The sequence below is a fragment of the Podarcis filfolensis genome (genome assembly GCF_964270895.1).
Source record: "Podarcis filfolensis genome assembly, chromosome: 17".
NCBI lineage: Eukaryota > Metazoa > Chordata > Lepidosauria > Squamata > Lacertidae > Podarcis > Podarcis filfolensis.
Window position 1 is genome coordinate 4,021,022 of NC_139621.1, and position 14,300 is coordinate 4,035,321.

A 14,300-nucleotide genomic window follows, 5' to 3' on the forward strand; every position below is an offset into this window, starting at 1 on the left:
AACAAAACGCACCTTGAGAAATATCAGCCCCGTGTTGTAAAAGAAAAAGCAAACTTAGAAGGTGCCCAATACACCAGGGATGGGGAGCCTCTCCCAGCCCAGGGCCACACACACTTCCAAGGGCTGGGCTGGAAGCAGCGCAGGGAGTCAGAGGCAAAGTTGACAGAGCAACCGATGTGACTCTTACCTTAGGTGGACTGTCACCTACTGCACCTGTGTGAAGTCAGAAGTTTCTACATACACACCTCTACAGCCAGACACATGAGCCATTATTGCAGTTCCAGGGACACATTCCAGCTGGGCAAAAGCACTCAAGGACAGAGCAGGTCTGGTATGGGATGCAGCCTGGTGGAGAGTTCTGGAGGACTAGAGTGCCACATCCAGCCTGTGGGCCTGAAATTTACCACACCCAAGACAGCTCAGCAAGGTCTGCATGAACCTAACCATTTACCAGGAAGTTGCTTTCTGTATAGACCTCTCCTGCTGCCCTGGAGTGCATGTTTCTAGTCCCTGACTGTAAAGATGGGATTTTAAGTCTAGGCAGTGCTTGATTGGGGGCAAAGCATTAGTGGGCTGCAGCTCTTTAGTGCTCCCCACTGCTAGCAGCAGCAGAAGTCATGCTGCTTGCAGAATTTTGCTTTTATATCACCATTCTCTTTGGCATTCACAAAATCCATTGAAAATTAAGTGTGTCTTTCTGTACTGTGTTGGAACAAAGGGATGTGCACCTGTAGACAAAGGAAAACCTGCTTTTTAAAAAATTGACACCATCTTAGATTCCAATCTGCAGGTGCTGTGGTGGTAGGTTATACTGCAGGAAGAAGCCAGCTCCCTTCCCTAACTAGGGGAGTCTGGCCCTTGCATTTGGCTGCTGCCTTAGGCGGTCCTTGATTGTAAGTTCCTTCAGTGTAAGTCACCAGGATCCTTCCCTACGATAAAAACCATGCTCCATAGCCCCAAACTTCCCTCTCCCCTGCTGCTCTCTCTCACCACACCATTAATCCACTTAGCTGTGCTTATCTACTAGTCAGCCTAAAAGCAGGAGACACAGAGACATGATAGGCCTCACATTTCCATTTATTTCCCTTTAGTGAGGTGGGTATGAATTGCCATCTTACACACTATATACAGAAGATGGGAGTTTGTGCTTGGCTAGTTCACAATGGAACAGTCTGTTCTAGTCACAGGCAGCAGAGTTGCTCCGGCCTCTTTTTAGGCAGACAGGAGTATTTGTTTCAGTTGAAGCTCAAACGGCTATTGAGCCTGGTTCTTTGGCTTCAGAATGTCACTAAAAAACAACAACAGGCAAAGGTAAAAAGAATTGAATGGTCTTTAGCAAAGCTAGCTACACAGACTAAGAACTATTTATATTCCATTCTCCCCAACCTCACACTGGTTAATCACTAAAATTCCCATTTTGTAAAGAGGCAAAGCCTAAGGCAGGGACAAGTGAAGTTTAAAGCTTCTCGGCTTCAGTTGCAGGAGGATCCTTCGTGTCCACGCAGCCCCTAAATTCTGCTGCTACCAGTGCCCACTAAGCCCCTGCCCTTCCTTCTGCTTTACATCCAGTCCCTAAAGGCAGAAGCTGCTCAGTAAGGACAAGTAAGTACAATCATACAAAAACATTGGTATGATGACATTTCTTGAAACCTTGGGAAAAGGTTTCAAGAAGTCTGCACTTAATCAAAATCTTGTAACTTCCCTTCCTCACCTTCCACTTCAACCCTCCCCCCCCCCTTTGAGAGCTGCAAACCTGCCACCTTCCAAAACAACTCACCTGTGCCAGGTTCGGGTTAGATTTTTTGATCTGTTGCAGGATGGACTGAACAGCCGCTGAGGTTGTACCCTGGCCCCCAATATCTGGTGTGTGAGTCTGGAGAGGAAAAAGAAAGAAAAAGCTGTATTAAGCCACCTTCACTCACAACCGTCCCTTCACAGTCTTCAGTTTAGTTAACTAGCAGTCTGTCTTCAAACTTGGGAGCCAAGAACCCCCTTCAGCCCAAACATGCATTTTGGGACCTTCATTTTTTTACCGTTTAATTTAGCTGTAAACACTGTTGCAAGCCACTAGAACATTTGGTGTATCTGCACTGCAATTATCCCTTTGTCCCAGCAAAACACTGGAAACTGCAGTTCCCAAAGGGATGGGAGAGCTAGAGATATCGCCAAGTTAAAAACTATTTCCCATGGCATCCACAAATGAAAATGCCAAATAGGCAACAGACGTTTGTAGTGAAGATGGGCTACCTACTCAAAGTGTAAGGACAGTTACCAAGGGAGACCCACATGCAGACGCATACATACATGCTGTGGTTGTGCACATATGATGGTGCACTCTTGGAAACCTGTAGCTCTTGACCAATTGAAGGGATAGACTATTCCGCCCAACCCTCTTTCCACAATGCCACCAACTTGATACTTCTGCTCCCCCACTGTACCAACTGACACAAACTTCTTCATTTACTTCTCACTACAAGTCCCTGCGTTGCTGTACAAGTCATGGCCATGTTCTCTGATCCAACTGCACCCTCAGTAGGGCACATGGACTAGTACCTGCTCAGCCACCCTTGTCATGCCTTAGGGATCTTTAGAGACTCATGGGCCCAATGGCTGCATCCTTCACACTTGCTCTAGGAATCATTTAGACCTGCTCCCTTGAAAGCATGACTTGAAATGGCAAGTCACATTTTGGGTTCCCTCCAAAACAAACAAGAAATCAATCTGAGATATTTGACAATGGTTTTTAAGTCCTCTGCTGGTATGTACAGACCCAAGAAGAACACCCAGTGACCTTAGCTAACAGCCCATATCCCCAATTCTCTTGATAGGCCACTGGCCTGGGAAGGGAATAATCAACTCACTTCTGCTTCGTCCATAGAGGCCAGAACTGCCTTGCGGATAATTGATGCATGGCTGTGCAGTCTGCAATGAACAACAGAGCGAAGTGGTGAGAAACAGCAGCACAAATGCAGTCTCTCTTCCCCCACCCTCCCCTATTATGATGGAAGAATCTGCCACTGAGACAGACATTTCATTTTTGTCTCACACTTTCCCCAAGACGATCAGGCAAGTGTGCAGTAGCTCCCACATTTTAGATACATCTCTCCACCTAGTGTCACCCAATAATTTAGTGGCTGAGTAGATATTTGAACTTGGGAATGCCTAGAGCAGGTGAAGAGAATCTTTGTTCCCCCCAGATGTTGCTGAACTACAACTCCCATCAGCCACAGCAAGCACCGTCAGGGGTGATGACGGCAACATCTGGAGGGCCAAAGGATCCACAAACCCATCCTAGAGGCTAACCCACTATGCCACGTTGGCTCTCATAGTTGGGAAATGGGGAAACAGTTGCGGCAGTTGTATTAGGCAGTGGCGGCGGCTGAGACAGGGAAAGGGGTATGCGCACGTACTTGAGGTGGTCCAGCATCATGCAGCTGGCGAGCAGCATGGCTGTGGGGTTGGCAATGTTCTTGCCAGCAATGCTCTTGCCAGTATTGCGCGTGGCCTGAAGAGGGAGAAAAGAGAGATAAGGCATTGAGAGAGCAGGCTATATTGTCTGAGGGAGCAAGAGGGTTTCCAAAATGAAAGAAACCAACATAGAATAATGGAGAGGCAAAGATACAAGTGGCCTGTTTTTTTGCTGGTGTGTTCTGCTCTCTTCCATCTCCCTCAGTTTTCTTCCAGGCGATGCTTATTGGAGAGATCCTGGTGCTCAGGCCCATCTGGAAGCCAAAGCCTCTGCCTTAGGAGCCCTTTCTCACTCAGTCAAGTAGCATTCCTGCCCTCGGTGCTTCTTAATCACAACCCCACTTTACCGGGGCCCGACATCTACCACCCTCTCAAAAACTCACCGTTTCAAAAACTGCATAATCACGCCCGTAATTGGCACCTGGCACCAGGCCCGGGCCCCCAACCAGTCCAGCACAGACGTTGTTGACAATGTTGCCGTAGAGGTTAGGCATAACCATGACATCAAACTGCTGTGGACGGGACACCAGCTAGGAAAATCAGAGACAGCAGTGAGTGTAAAGGTGAGAGTAGTGATTCATGTCCCCTCCTCTCCCCACCCATCCCAGCCACAACAGAACAGTAATGTAGTTTCAGGTCTGCCTGGAAGCTTTCATAAAAGCACTCCTAATTTAAACAATTTCTCTGAATGATCTGCAAAAGTCACATATTCTAAACAGAAAGTTACATTATTAGCCAACCTGTTTTCCCTCCAAAGTAAATCCTGAGAAATGTCTTCCGTTTCCTTTATAACAATTGCTTTGACTATTACAAAACTTGACATTTCCAGTTCTCGTGATTCTATTTAAAAAAAAACAAACAAAACAAAAACCCCCAAAGTTATGCTTGTGGGCACAAAATGCTGGGACCGACTCCTGTGCATGTTTAATCCATGTGAATGGATTAAGGTGGTAATCTGAAAGGGACTTACGGTGGGAATCCCTGAACAGCACTGCCAAAGAGAATGAAGAACACAAAGATTTGAGCTGTCTACAAAGAAGACTCAGGTGTCCTGTGTTTGAAATGGCAGCTAGACATAAGACTAGAACATCCAAGTACCTGCATAGTAGTGTTGTCAACAATCATGCTCTCAAATGTGATGTTTGGGAAGCCAGCTGCCACCTCTTTGCAGCACTGCAGGAAAAGGCCATCACCCAGCTTCCTAATATGGGAGAAAAAGAGGGGAAATTTCAGCCAGAGCTGCAGCAAAGGCACCACAAACTGTAGAGGCAGCAAATGTTTGTGGTATTCCTGAACAAGAGCAGAAAGGTCTCTGATGCTAGCATACAGTCAGGCCTGTACAGTCTACCTCTTCCACACAGAACAGAAACCTGATCCCTGACTTGACAGCCTAGGAATAAAATTTCACGGAACAATGGCCTGATTTGCAGGGTGCATAAATAAGAATTGAGGCATCTCCTACTGGGCACAAGTTGTGGCACACTTTACACCACTGAGCCAGAAAACCACCACCCCCAGATACATCCATTCCTGCTCCCACACATGTACGCTGAAGAAAGGCCTACATGTCCCCTAACGTACATGATGTTTGCCTTGTGGACGGCGGTCACCTTCTTGCGCCCAGCTTCATGCGCCAGCTTGAAGGCGTATTCTGCGATGCGCAGTGACTTGGTCTTTGTGATGATCTTGAGGCTCTCCACTACACCAGAGACGCTCTGGAGGGGGCAGGGGCAGAACAGGCAAAATCAAAACTCCTAGTTTCTACCTCTAGCTCAGTTGGGACTGGGTGGGAAATGATGTCCTACTTGGAGGGATTGCCAGTTTTAGGAAACCAACTTTCTGCTTGTGGTTTTCCCCTATGATGTATCATAGAACCCTGGTTAGAGGCCATCTATTTAACTGAGAAAGAGCTGCAGGCTTCGCCTGTTTTTTTCACACCCATACGAGACAAAGCAAATGTCTGTGAGTGAGTGAGTGAATATGCTAGTATGGAGGAGCTTTTACAGAGCCAGTCCCTGTGACTGAAAAAAGCCACTTGCCAGCATCTTGGTTTTTGTCAGGAGGAACCATTTGGAAGTACGCAATCACAGGAAGGAATCCCTGGAATGGAAGGATGAGAGCTAGACTGAACCCCTGGACTGTCAGTTGCTGGCCACCATCATACAATCTTTGACACCTCACTAAAAGGTCACTTGCCATATAGCAGGACTATCCCATCACCATTCAATCCTGATCATGATATGCCACAAGCAGAGAGTCAGTATGCTTTAGAAGGAAAGGGAAGGAAAGGAAAGGAAAAAAGCCCACCTGGAGAGGAAACAGCACTGCCCCAATGCAAATAGGGTTGAGGAGGGAGGGGGATTTAGGGAGAAATAAAGAGAGCAAAGGTGGTTGCCTCTGCTAACTAGCACCTCGTGCTCCAGGCTGCTGTATTCTCCCTCCGTGTTCTCTCGGACTATGAGTATGTCGATGTCATGGTGCCTGGTTGCCACTCCCCGAAGGCTCTTGCAGTGAATCACATTAGCAAACAGATCCAGATTTGTGCTGTGGAATCAGAGAGGGAAAGGAAAAGGTCACAGATTCTACTCAGAATAACAACTGTTGTGATTCTGTGTACTTCAGAAAGCACAATTGTTCCTTTTGCCCCAGATCCACCTTCTCCCTAGTTTTGCCAATTGCCTTAACAAGAGTATCGTGTTGCTAGGAGAGATGAACCTCATATGCTATGGATGATGACCAACCCACATCATTGGAAATGAGATTCTGTGGCACACCTGGATGGGAGCAGGAGGGCTGATGGGTCTGGCTGTGATGCAGGGTCACACCCAACCAGCAAGAATGCTGCCACTTGCTTTTCCAATGTGCTTTCCAGCTCAGCAGACCAGAAGCAAAACCACACCAAGGAACAGAGGGCAGAGCTGCATATAATGTGTGGGTAGCATACTAGAGTAACACATCAGTCCTGTGACTTGTGGCATCACTATGGGAAGCAATACAGAAATTAAGACTACTGGCCTCATTTACATACTTCCTTCCACTTCCACTATTTTTTTAAAGCCTCTAGACAGGGGTAGAAAATGGAAATTAATGGTTGTATATGGACTAAACCACACTCCCAACTCTTAGGCTCTGCTTGGCAACTGGGCTAAGCCTCTCTCTCAACTCACCGCATTATGTTGTTCCGGGACTTGTGAGAAGGTGGTAAGTTATGGTTCGTCTCGATATTTCCTATAAAGCCAGGAAAAGAGAACCAGTTAATAAGAGGATCCACTCCCTGGCCCTAGTAAACACACCAATCTGGGGCAATCTGAAAATTGCAGCTATATAAATTGTCCTCTTTCCTGATGGGTTGGAAACAAACGTGGATAAAATATCAAGCCTGGGAAATCTGGATTCAGATTCCACAGCAGTCAGACATGTACTGAGAGGCTGTTAGTTTCAGTTCCTCCATCCACAAAATGGGAATAAGCAGCACCAGTTTTCCAGAGCTATCACAAGGATGCAATATTAGATATAGGTTTAAATGCAGCAGAGTATTGGACTACGACCTAAGAGACCAGGGTTCAACTCCTCACTCTGCAATGAAGCTCACTGGGTAACCTTGGGCCAGTCACCATCTCTTAGCCTAACCTACCTCACAGGGTTGTTGTGAGGATGAAATGGGGAGGAGGAGAACCATGCACACCATCTTGAGCTCCTTGGAAGACAGAGATGGTATATAAATGTAATTAAAAAATAAGCATCTTCAAATACTGTTAAGGCGAAACCTAGAATAGGCTCATTTTGGACTGAAGAGGGAAGAAGGGAAGAAGGAAAGGGGACCAGATGAATCCAAAATGTGGATTTGGAAAATAAATAGATACTGGCCTTTACTAAGCCCATGCAGCCCAGTATAACAAATCTGCCCTTTCCAACCGCCCCCTGAAAAGATACACAGGACACCCCTTTCTCCTCCTTTCGACTTCACTTGATGCAGAACTTGGCACAATTCTGCATGCTGTGAAAAGCAAAGGATCACCTTTGAGGGCCACACGGTTGCGCCGGATGGCCATGAGAGCATTCTGCATGTCCTCTTCAGATCCCTCTGAGCTGACCAAAACTTCCTCAAAGTCCACAGGCACAGTGGCATGCCTGGGGTAGAGAGAAGAGAAGGGTGGGGCAGTCAAGGTGAATTCCAGCCATGGCTTTGAGAGGCAAAAAGGTCAGTGCACACAAGCAGGCCTTCTGGGTCTTATGCACAGCTCTGGAGAGGCACACAGAGAGGAAATTTGTACCTGAACACCTCCTTGACATGAAGCATAAGCTCCGGCCCAATACCATCTCCAGGAATCATTGTCACAGTATGGCGTCCCCCATATTTGGCTGGGGGAGGCTGTGGAGAAAGAGGTGCAGGTTTAGGCAGTTTAGAACAAAATCTTGCAAATCGTAATCCTTTCGGCTAGGCCACACCCCTGCCCAGGAATCTTAGGAGGCCTTTGTTCTCAGTAACTACACATCCCTGCCGTGTTCATCTAGGCCAATGCCTTTCAGACAAGCCTCCAAAGAACCCTTTCCACACTGACATGCAGAGTCTGCCATGAAATGCCCCCACCCACACTGCAGAGGGTTCTGGGGCATTTTCTAAGTCACCCACTCAGTTTGCATGGAGTGTTTGGTCAGGCCTACTGGGCTTCACTGTCACCCCTTGCTAACTAGGGGGAGCATCCTAGAACGTGCTCAGCACTTCCCTATGCCTACACAAAGCATGGAAGGCAAACAAGCTGGTTCACCCTTATGGATCTTCCTTCCCTATGAGGAACCCCTGACAAGCTTCTGATGATCAGGAGAGCTTAAAAACAACAAGGGTATAGATTCTTTGTTCAAAGTGAAGAATGAAACCCCGAGAGTCCTAGATCCCAGCCAGGTAACACCGGCTGCTCTATTCTAACCAGCAGACCACCCCATTCTCACCTCATTCTTTTAGCTTGCTACTCTACATTCAACCAGCACTGTCATGATATTCTCAATTGCCTTGAATTTTAGCCACTCTGACCTTTGGTTTCCAGTGGTAAATATAGACACTAGTATTCCCAACTCTAGCTTATCAAACCCCATTCAGGAGACGGTGTTTCCAAAACCAAATTGAAGAAATGTTTAAGCCTACTATTTCCAACTTGGGAGAGGAGGCTAAAGAATAACTTAGGACTAACGGTCCATATATTCTAGCTCAGTAGTGTCAGTCTTAGCAACCACTCTTTGCCAGTTACCATCCAGCTTGGGACATTTGCAGCCTGGTGAATACTTGATAATTGGAATAGGAGACTTAAACCCATTGGCTGTAACTCCAAGTTTAAAACTGAAATGGTAGGAAAACTACTTACAATAGTCTGTTGCTGTAGCCAATGTATCAGGAACAGATATTGGGAAGATGGGAAAGGAAGAAAAAAGAACAGGAGTTTCACAGGCAGCAGTGTAAAAAAAAAATTATTGTTAACCAAACATTTGCCAAGATCCTTCATCTAGCATTTTAACCAGCAGAGTGCTTTACAATCTCTTAGGTCCTTAGAGCCATTATAGTACTGCGATTTACAGAGTGTGACTTCCTCTGTGTGCTGCAACAGTCAAAGATTTCTTTCATTTTAAAACAAATATGACCAGGATTCTAATCCTCACGGACACCAGCTTTAGTGAACAGGGAAGCCAGAGTGTATTAAGGACTACAAGACCAAACTTCCAAGGGTCCAGAAAGTATATCTGGTGCCTCTGAAATGTTATCCACAGATCTTTTTAATTTTTCCATGTATTTTGGAAAGTTAGTTGCTTGCTATGCATTTGGATACCTCTTCAAGATATCATAACCAAATTTTGCACAACAGTTTGTGAATCAAGGAGCAGGTTTTCATCTATGTTGTGATAAAATTGGATGCCATTTTGAATCAAGATAATGGACTGAACCTTTGAAAACTGCACTGATTTTAACCATTGATTTTAAAAGGTACAAGGCTGTTAGTACCTTGTAATTTCCCTACACAGTTAATAAGTCAGAATTATTACTCCAATTGAACAGAGAGAAGACATGGAAAAGGCAGGTCAATATGGCAGAGCCCATTAGAACATCTTCCTCCAAGAGGAGAAACTGTCCTAGATTGCAACATTTTGTTTGCATACCAGATTTGATCCCAACTCCTCAGGTGCCCAATCAGTAAAGAGATTAGAAACAGATGTCACATCAGGACCATTTACATCCCGCATCTGTCCATAGACAGCTGTCAGTGAATTTGTGGGGGAAATAATGTACAAGAGAACACAAGAGTGCCTCCCCTAAAATCTCTCTGTGACAAAGGATGGCAAGCACAAGCGATACAAACCGAGGCCACATTCCTGCGACTGCCATCTGTTAGAGCCTGCACCTGTGAGGGAGAGAGAAAAACAGCATAGCTAAGGAAGGTGATTTGGGGAATCCAGAAATAAAGGATTCTTACAAGACAGGAATGAAACACTAGGTGTCCTGCCTGACTCTGTGAAATTCCAGGTTTGAGCGAGATCTTTCATTTACTCCCCTTTGCCAGAAGCTAGAGATGGATATTTGCTCTGTCAAAGCGTTCTTGCTCAACTGTCCCATCAAAAATGATCAAATATTTAATGCTAATGAAGGGTTCAAATCCACATTCTGCTGTGACGCTCACTGGGTGACTGTGGGCCAACCTCTCAACCTCTCACAGGGTTGCTGTTGTGAGAATAAATGGGGAGCAACAGAAAAAGTGTGAACCACCTTGTGCTCCCTGGATGAAAGGTGGGAGATAAATGCAATTAATAAAGAAGTCTGTATGAAAGCAATGGGGGGCAGTTATTCCAGACTCATTACTACAGAGGTTACTAATCATCATTATCATCATCTCGTGCAAACGGGGCTGTTTCCTTTCCTTTAATTTCCTTGGTTGTGCTTTTAGCCCTTTAATTCTTCTCTCCTAGTCTCATATCTATCGCCCAATCAAAATTATCTGCTACGCAACGAGTCCCAAAGGAAGCGCCCAATAAAAAACCTTTCCATAAGAGGCCAGCCAATGCGAAAGCACCATTCTACTTTTGTCCCACCCACCGCCTGCTTCCTTAACCAATCGGAAACATGGCAACGGTTGCCCCAGCCCGCCCACCCACTCCCCTGAGAGGAAACCAAGGAGCGGCGCCGGTTTCCCTTCACCTCCGGACAAGGTCAGTGTCCACAACCGCAGTCGAAACCGTCGTCTTACCGAGCGGGACGCCAACAAGGCTGGCCTCCATAGCTGCCTGCCAGTGTACAAAACTGCCGAAGCCGCCATCCTTGAATCTTCTGAGGGGGAAGAATTAAGAGGAGTCTTATCCAGATACCGCGAGACCTGTGACGAAATCCCGTAAGAAACCGCGTCTTCCCGCACAAGCGGCGGGAGGAGCGCATGCGCAGTAAAGTTGCTTTCGCCTGTCTCTTCCGACAGAGCTTGAGATCCTTGTAATTCCCGGTGGATATTCTCCGGGATATTCTCCTAGCATTCTCATTCGTACTTTGCAACCATAAGTAACTCACAGCTGCCATTTTATTAGTTGTTAACCCAGCAGGTCGTAATGTCCAAAGGAAGCAGGGCTCACAGTAGGCGCCAAACGAATAGAATTCGTTTAATTATTCTGCTCTTCGTTTAGTGTTGCTTTTGCTTATTTATGATTTCAACTGAATGCAACGAGAGCTGCAATGCATCCTTAGTAAGAGTAGAACTGTGAAAGCAAGGACGTCTTAATAAAATTGATCCTCGTTTCGGGGTTGAGGGGAAGGAGACTATACGGAAAGCCAGCAAGTTACATGATACATATTGAACATCAATGTGAATTAAGTCTTTGCTTTGTTTTTCTGTAAACTTTCGACAAAATTGATTATTACAGCCACATTAATAAAACAACTATTACTCTGTTTCCCAAGTTGATTTTTTGAAGCATTTATTGAACTGGTTTACCTCATTATTACGGGATTGTAAAATAATGTTTAGCATTTCACACCCCCAATGACCCATTTTTTTTGTCACTCATGTACAGTACATGTTTTATTATTTATCTGTACAATGATAACATAAATAGTATACAGTAGATAAAGATATATAGATGTATAAAAAGAACAACTATGTTACTGTATTTCGAAGTGCCAAGCAAGAGCGGAGGTCGACAGAGGCTTTGCAGCGCCTTCCCATGAATAAAGACCTTGAAAACCTAACTCAAAAGCCATGGGCAATTCCACACGTTATATAGTTCAAAATACTGAGGGTATTATAACGATCAGCACTGACATGAGGGTGGTTGTTGTTTTTAAGATCTCCCATCTAAAAAATTTCGGCAGCAAATGTATGTTCAATTGCACGGGCACATCCTGCGAGGGAGATAGAGAAAGATACAGGAAATTGAATGCAGATTTCCAAAAAATAGCAAGGAGAGATAAGAAGGCCTTCTTAAATGAGCAATGCAAAGAAATAGAGGAAAACAACAGAATGGGAAGAACCAGAGATCTGTTCAAGAAAATTGGAGATATGAAAGGAACATTTCGTTCAAAGATTGCCATAATAAAGGACAAAAGTGGTAAGGACCTAACAGAAGCAGAAGACATCAAGAAGAGGTGGCAAGAATACACAGAGGAATTATACCAGAAAGAAATGGATGCCTCATACACCCCAGGTAGTGGGGTTGCTGACCTTGAGCCAGACATCCTGGAGAGTGAAGTCAAATGGGCCTTAGAAAGCACTGCAAATAACAAGGCCAGTGGAAGTGATGGTACAGTGGTGCCCCGCAAGACGAATGCCTCACAAGACGGAAAACCCGCTAGACGAAAGGGTTTTCCGTTTTGGAGGCGCTTCGCAAAACGAATTTCCTATGGGCTTGCTTCACAAGACGAAAATGTCTTGCGAGTTCCTGCGGGGTTTTTTCCCTCCCCCCCCCCTTTTTCCCAAGCCGCTAAGCCGCTTATCAGCTGATCCGCTAAGCCGCTTAACAGCTGATCCGCTAAGCCGCTAATCAGCTGATGCGCTAAGCCGCTTATCAGCTGATCTGCTAAGCCACTTATCAGCTGATCCGCTAAGCCGCTTATCAGCTGATCCGCTAAGCCCACTAAGCCGCTAATAGCGCTAATCCGCTAATGGGCTTGCTTCGCAAGACGAAAAAACCGCAAGACGAAGAGACTCGCGGAACGGATTCTTTTCGTCTTGCGAGGCACCACTGTATTCCAGCTGAACTATTTAAAATTTTAAAAGATGATGCTGTTAAGGTGCTACACTCAATATGCCAGCAAGTTTGGAAAACTCAGCAGTGGCCAGAGGATTGGAGAAGATCAGTCTACATCCCAATCCCAAAGAAGGGCAGTGCTAAAGAATGCTCCAACTACCGCACAATTGCACTCATTTCACACGCTAGCAAGGTTATGCTTAAAATTCTACAAGGAAGGCTCAAGCAGTATGTGGACCGAGAACTCCCAGAAGTGCAAGCTGGATTTAGAAGAGGCAGAGGAACCAGAGACCAAATTGCAAACATGCGCTGGATTATGGAGAAAGCCAGAGAGTTCCAGAAAGACATCTACTTCTGCTTCATTGACTATGCAAAAGCCTTTGACTGTGTCGACCACAGCAAACTATGGCAAGTTCTTAAAGAAATGGGAGTGCCTGATCACCTCATCTGTCTCCTGAGAAATCTCTATGTGGGACAAGAAGCTACAGTTAGAACTGGATGTGGAACAACTGATTGGTTCAAAATTGGGAAAGGAGTACGACAAGGCTGTATATTGTCTCCCTGGTTATTTAACTTATATGCAGAATTCATCATGCAAAAGGCTGGGCTGGATGAATCCCTAGCCGGAATTAAGATTGCTGGAAGAAATATCAAAACCTCAGATATGCGGATGACACAACCTTGATGGCAGAAAGTGAGGAGGAATTAAAGAACCTTTTATTGAGGGTAAAAGAGGAGAGCGCAAAATATGGTCTGAAGCTCAACATCAAAAAAACAAAGATCATGGCAACTGGTCCCATCACCTCCTGGCAAATAGAAGGGGAAGAAATGGAGGCAGTGAGAGATTTTACTTTCTTGGGCTCCATGATCACTGCAGATGGTGACAGCAGCCACGAAATTAAAAGACGCCTGCTTCTTGGGAGAAAAGCAATGACCAACCTAGACAGCATCTTAAAAAGTAGAGACATCACCTTGCCAACAAAGGTCCGTATAGTAAAAGCTATGGTTTTCCCAGTAGTGATGTATGGAAGTGAGAGCTGGACCATAAAGAAGGCTGATCGCCGAAGAATTGATGCTTTTGAATTCTGGTGCTGGAGGAGACTCCCATGGACTGCAAGAAGATCAAACCTATCCATTCTTAAGGAAATCAGCCCTGAGTGCTCACTGGAAGGACAGATCGTGAAGCTGAGGCTCCAAGACTTTGGCCACCTCATGAGAAGAGAAGCCTCCCTGGAAAAGACCCTGATGTTGGGAAAGATGGAGGGCACCAGGAGAAGGGGACGACAGAGGACGAGATGGTTGGATAGTGTCTTCGAAGCTACAAACATGAGTCTGAACAAACTGCGGGAGGCAGTGGAAGACAGGAGTGCCTGGCGTGCTCTGGTCCAGGGGGTCACGAAGAGGCGGACACGACTAAACGACTAAACAACAACAACAGCAACATCCTTCGCCCTTCTATCCCTCAGTTAAAGGTTTAAACATCCACGCAAATGGAGTCAGAAGAACGTTTCCCCTAAAATCAACCCGGAAGCTAATGTGTCGCGGCGACCTTCGGATACGTTAAGCTTCCGCTGCTTCCGGTCCAGACAAGGCCCAACCTCTGTGTCCGCGGCCGTCCT

At 45.8% G+C, this 14,300-nt stretch overlaps 1 protein-coding gene across 1 annotated transcript; it reads right to left on the bottom strand.

The window, feature by feature from the left end:
• Positions 1-1,059: 1,059 nt before the first annotated feature.
• Positions 1,060-11,831, bottom strand: IDH3G (isocitrate dehydrogenase (NAD(+)) 3 non-catalytic subunit gamma). The gene is made up of 14 exons (XM_083592544.1): positions 10,698-11,831; positions 9,816-9,857; positions 8,829-8,840; positions 7,743-7,840; positions 7,487-7,599; positions 6,636-6,696; positions 5,880-6,012; positions 5,050-5,183; positions 4,567-4,669; positions 3,852-3,998; positions 3,411-3,505; positions 2,862-2,922; positions 1,778-1,873; positions 1,060-1,288 (listed from the first exon to the last, which is right to left on the bottom strand). Exons 1-14 carry the CDS (start codon positions 10,764-10,766, stop codon positions 1,286-1,288), a joined length of 1,167 nt encoding a protein of 388 aa, XP_083448670.1. The 5' UTR covers positions 10,767-11,831; the 3' UTR covers positions 1,060-1,285.
• Between the last annotated feature and the right edge of the window lie 2,469 nt (positions 11,832-14,300).

What these genes read in the sequence shown, in the direction of transcription:
- IDH3G (XM_083592544.1), bottom strand. Translation starts at nt 10,766, where the DNA reads ATGGCGGCTTCGGCAGTTTTGTACACTGGCAGGCAGCTATGGAGGCCA. An exon ending in CCTTGTTGGCGTCCCGCTCG is followed by an intron (nt 9,858 to 10,697) that starts GTAAGACGACGG and finishes TCTCCCTCACAG; the next exon opens with GTGCAGGCTCTAACAGATGG. An exon ending in GTCCACAAGGCAAACATCAT is followed by an intron (nt 4,670 to 5,049) that starts GTACGTTAGGGG and finishes CTCCCATATTAG; the next exon opens with GAAGCTGGGTGATGGCCTTT.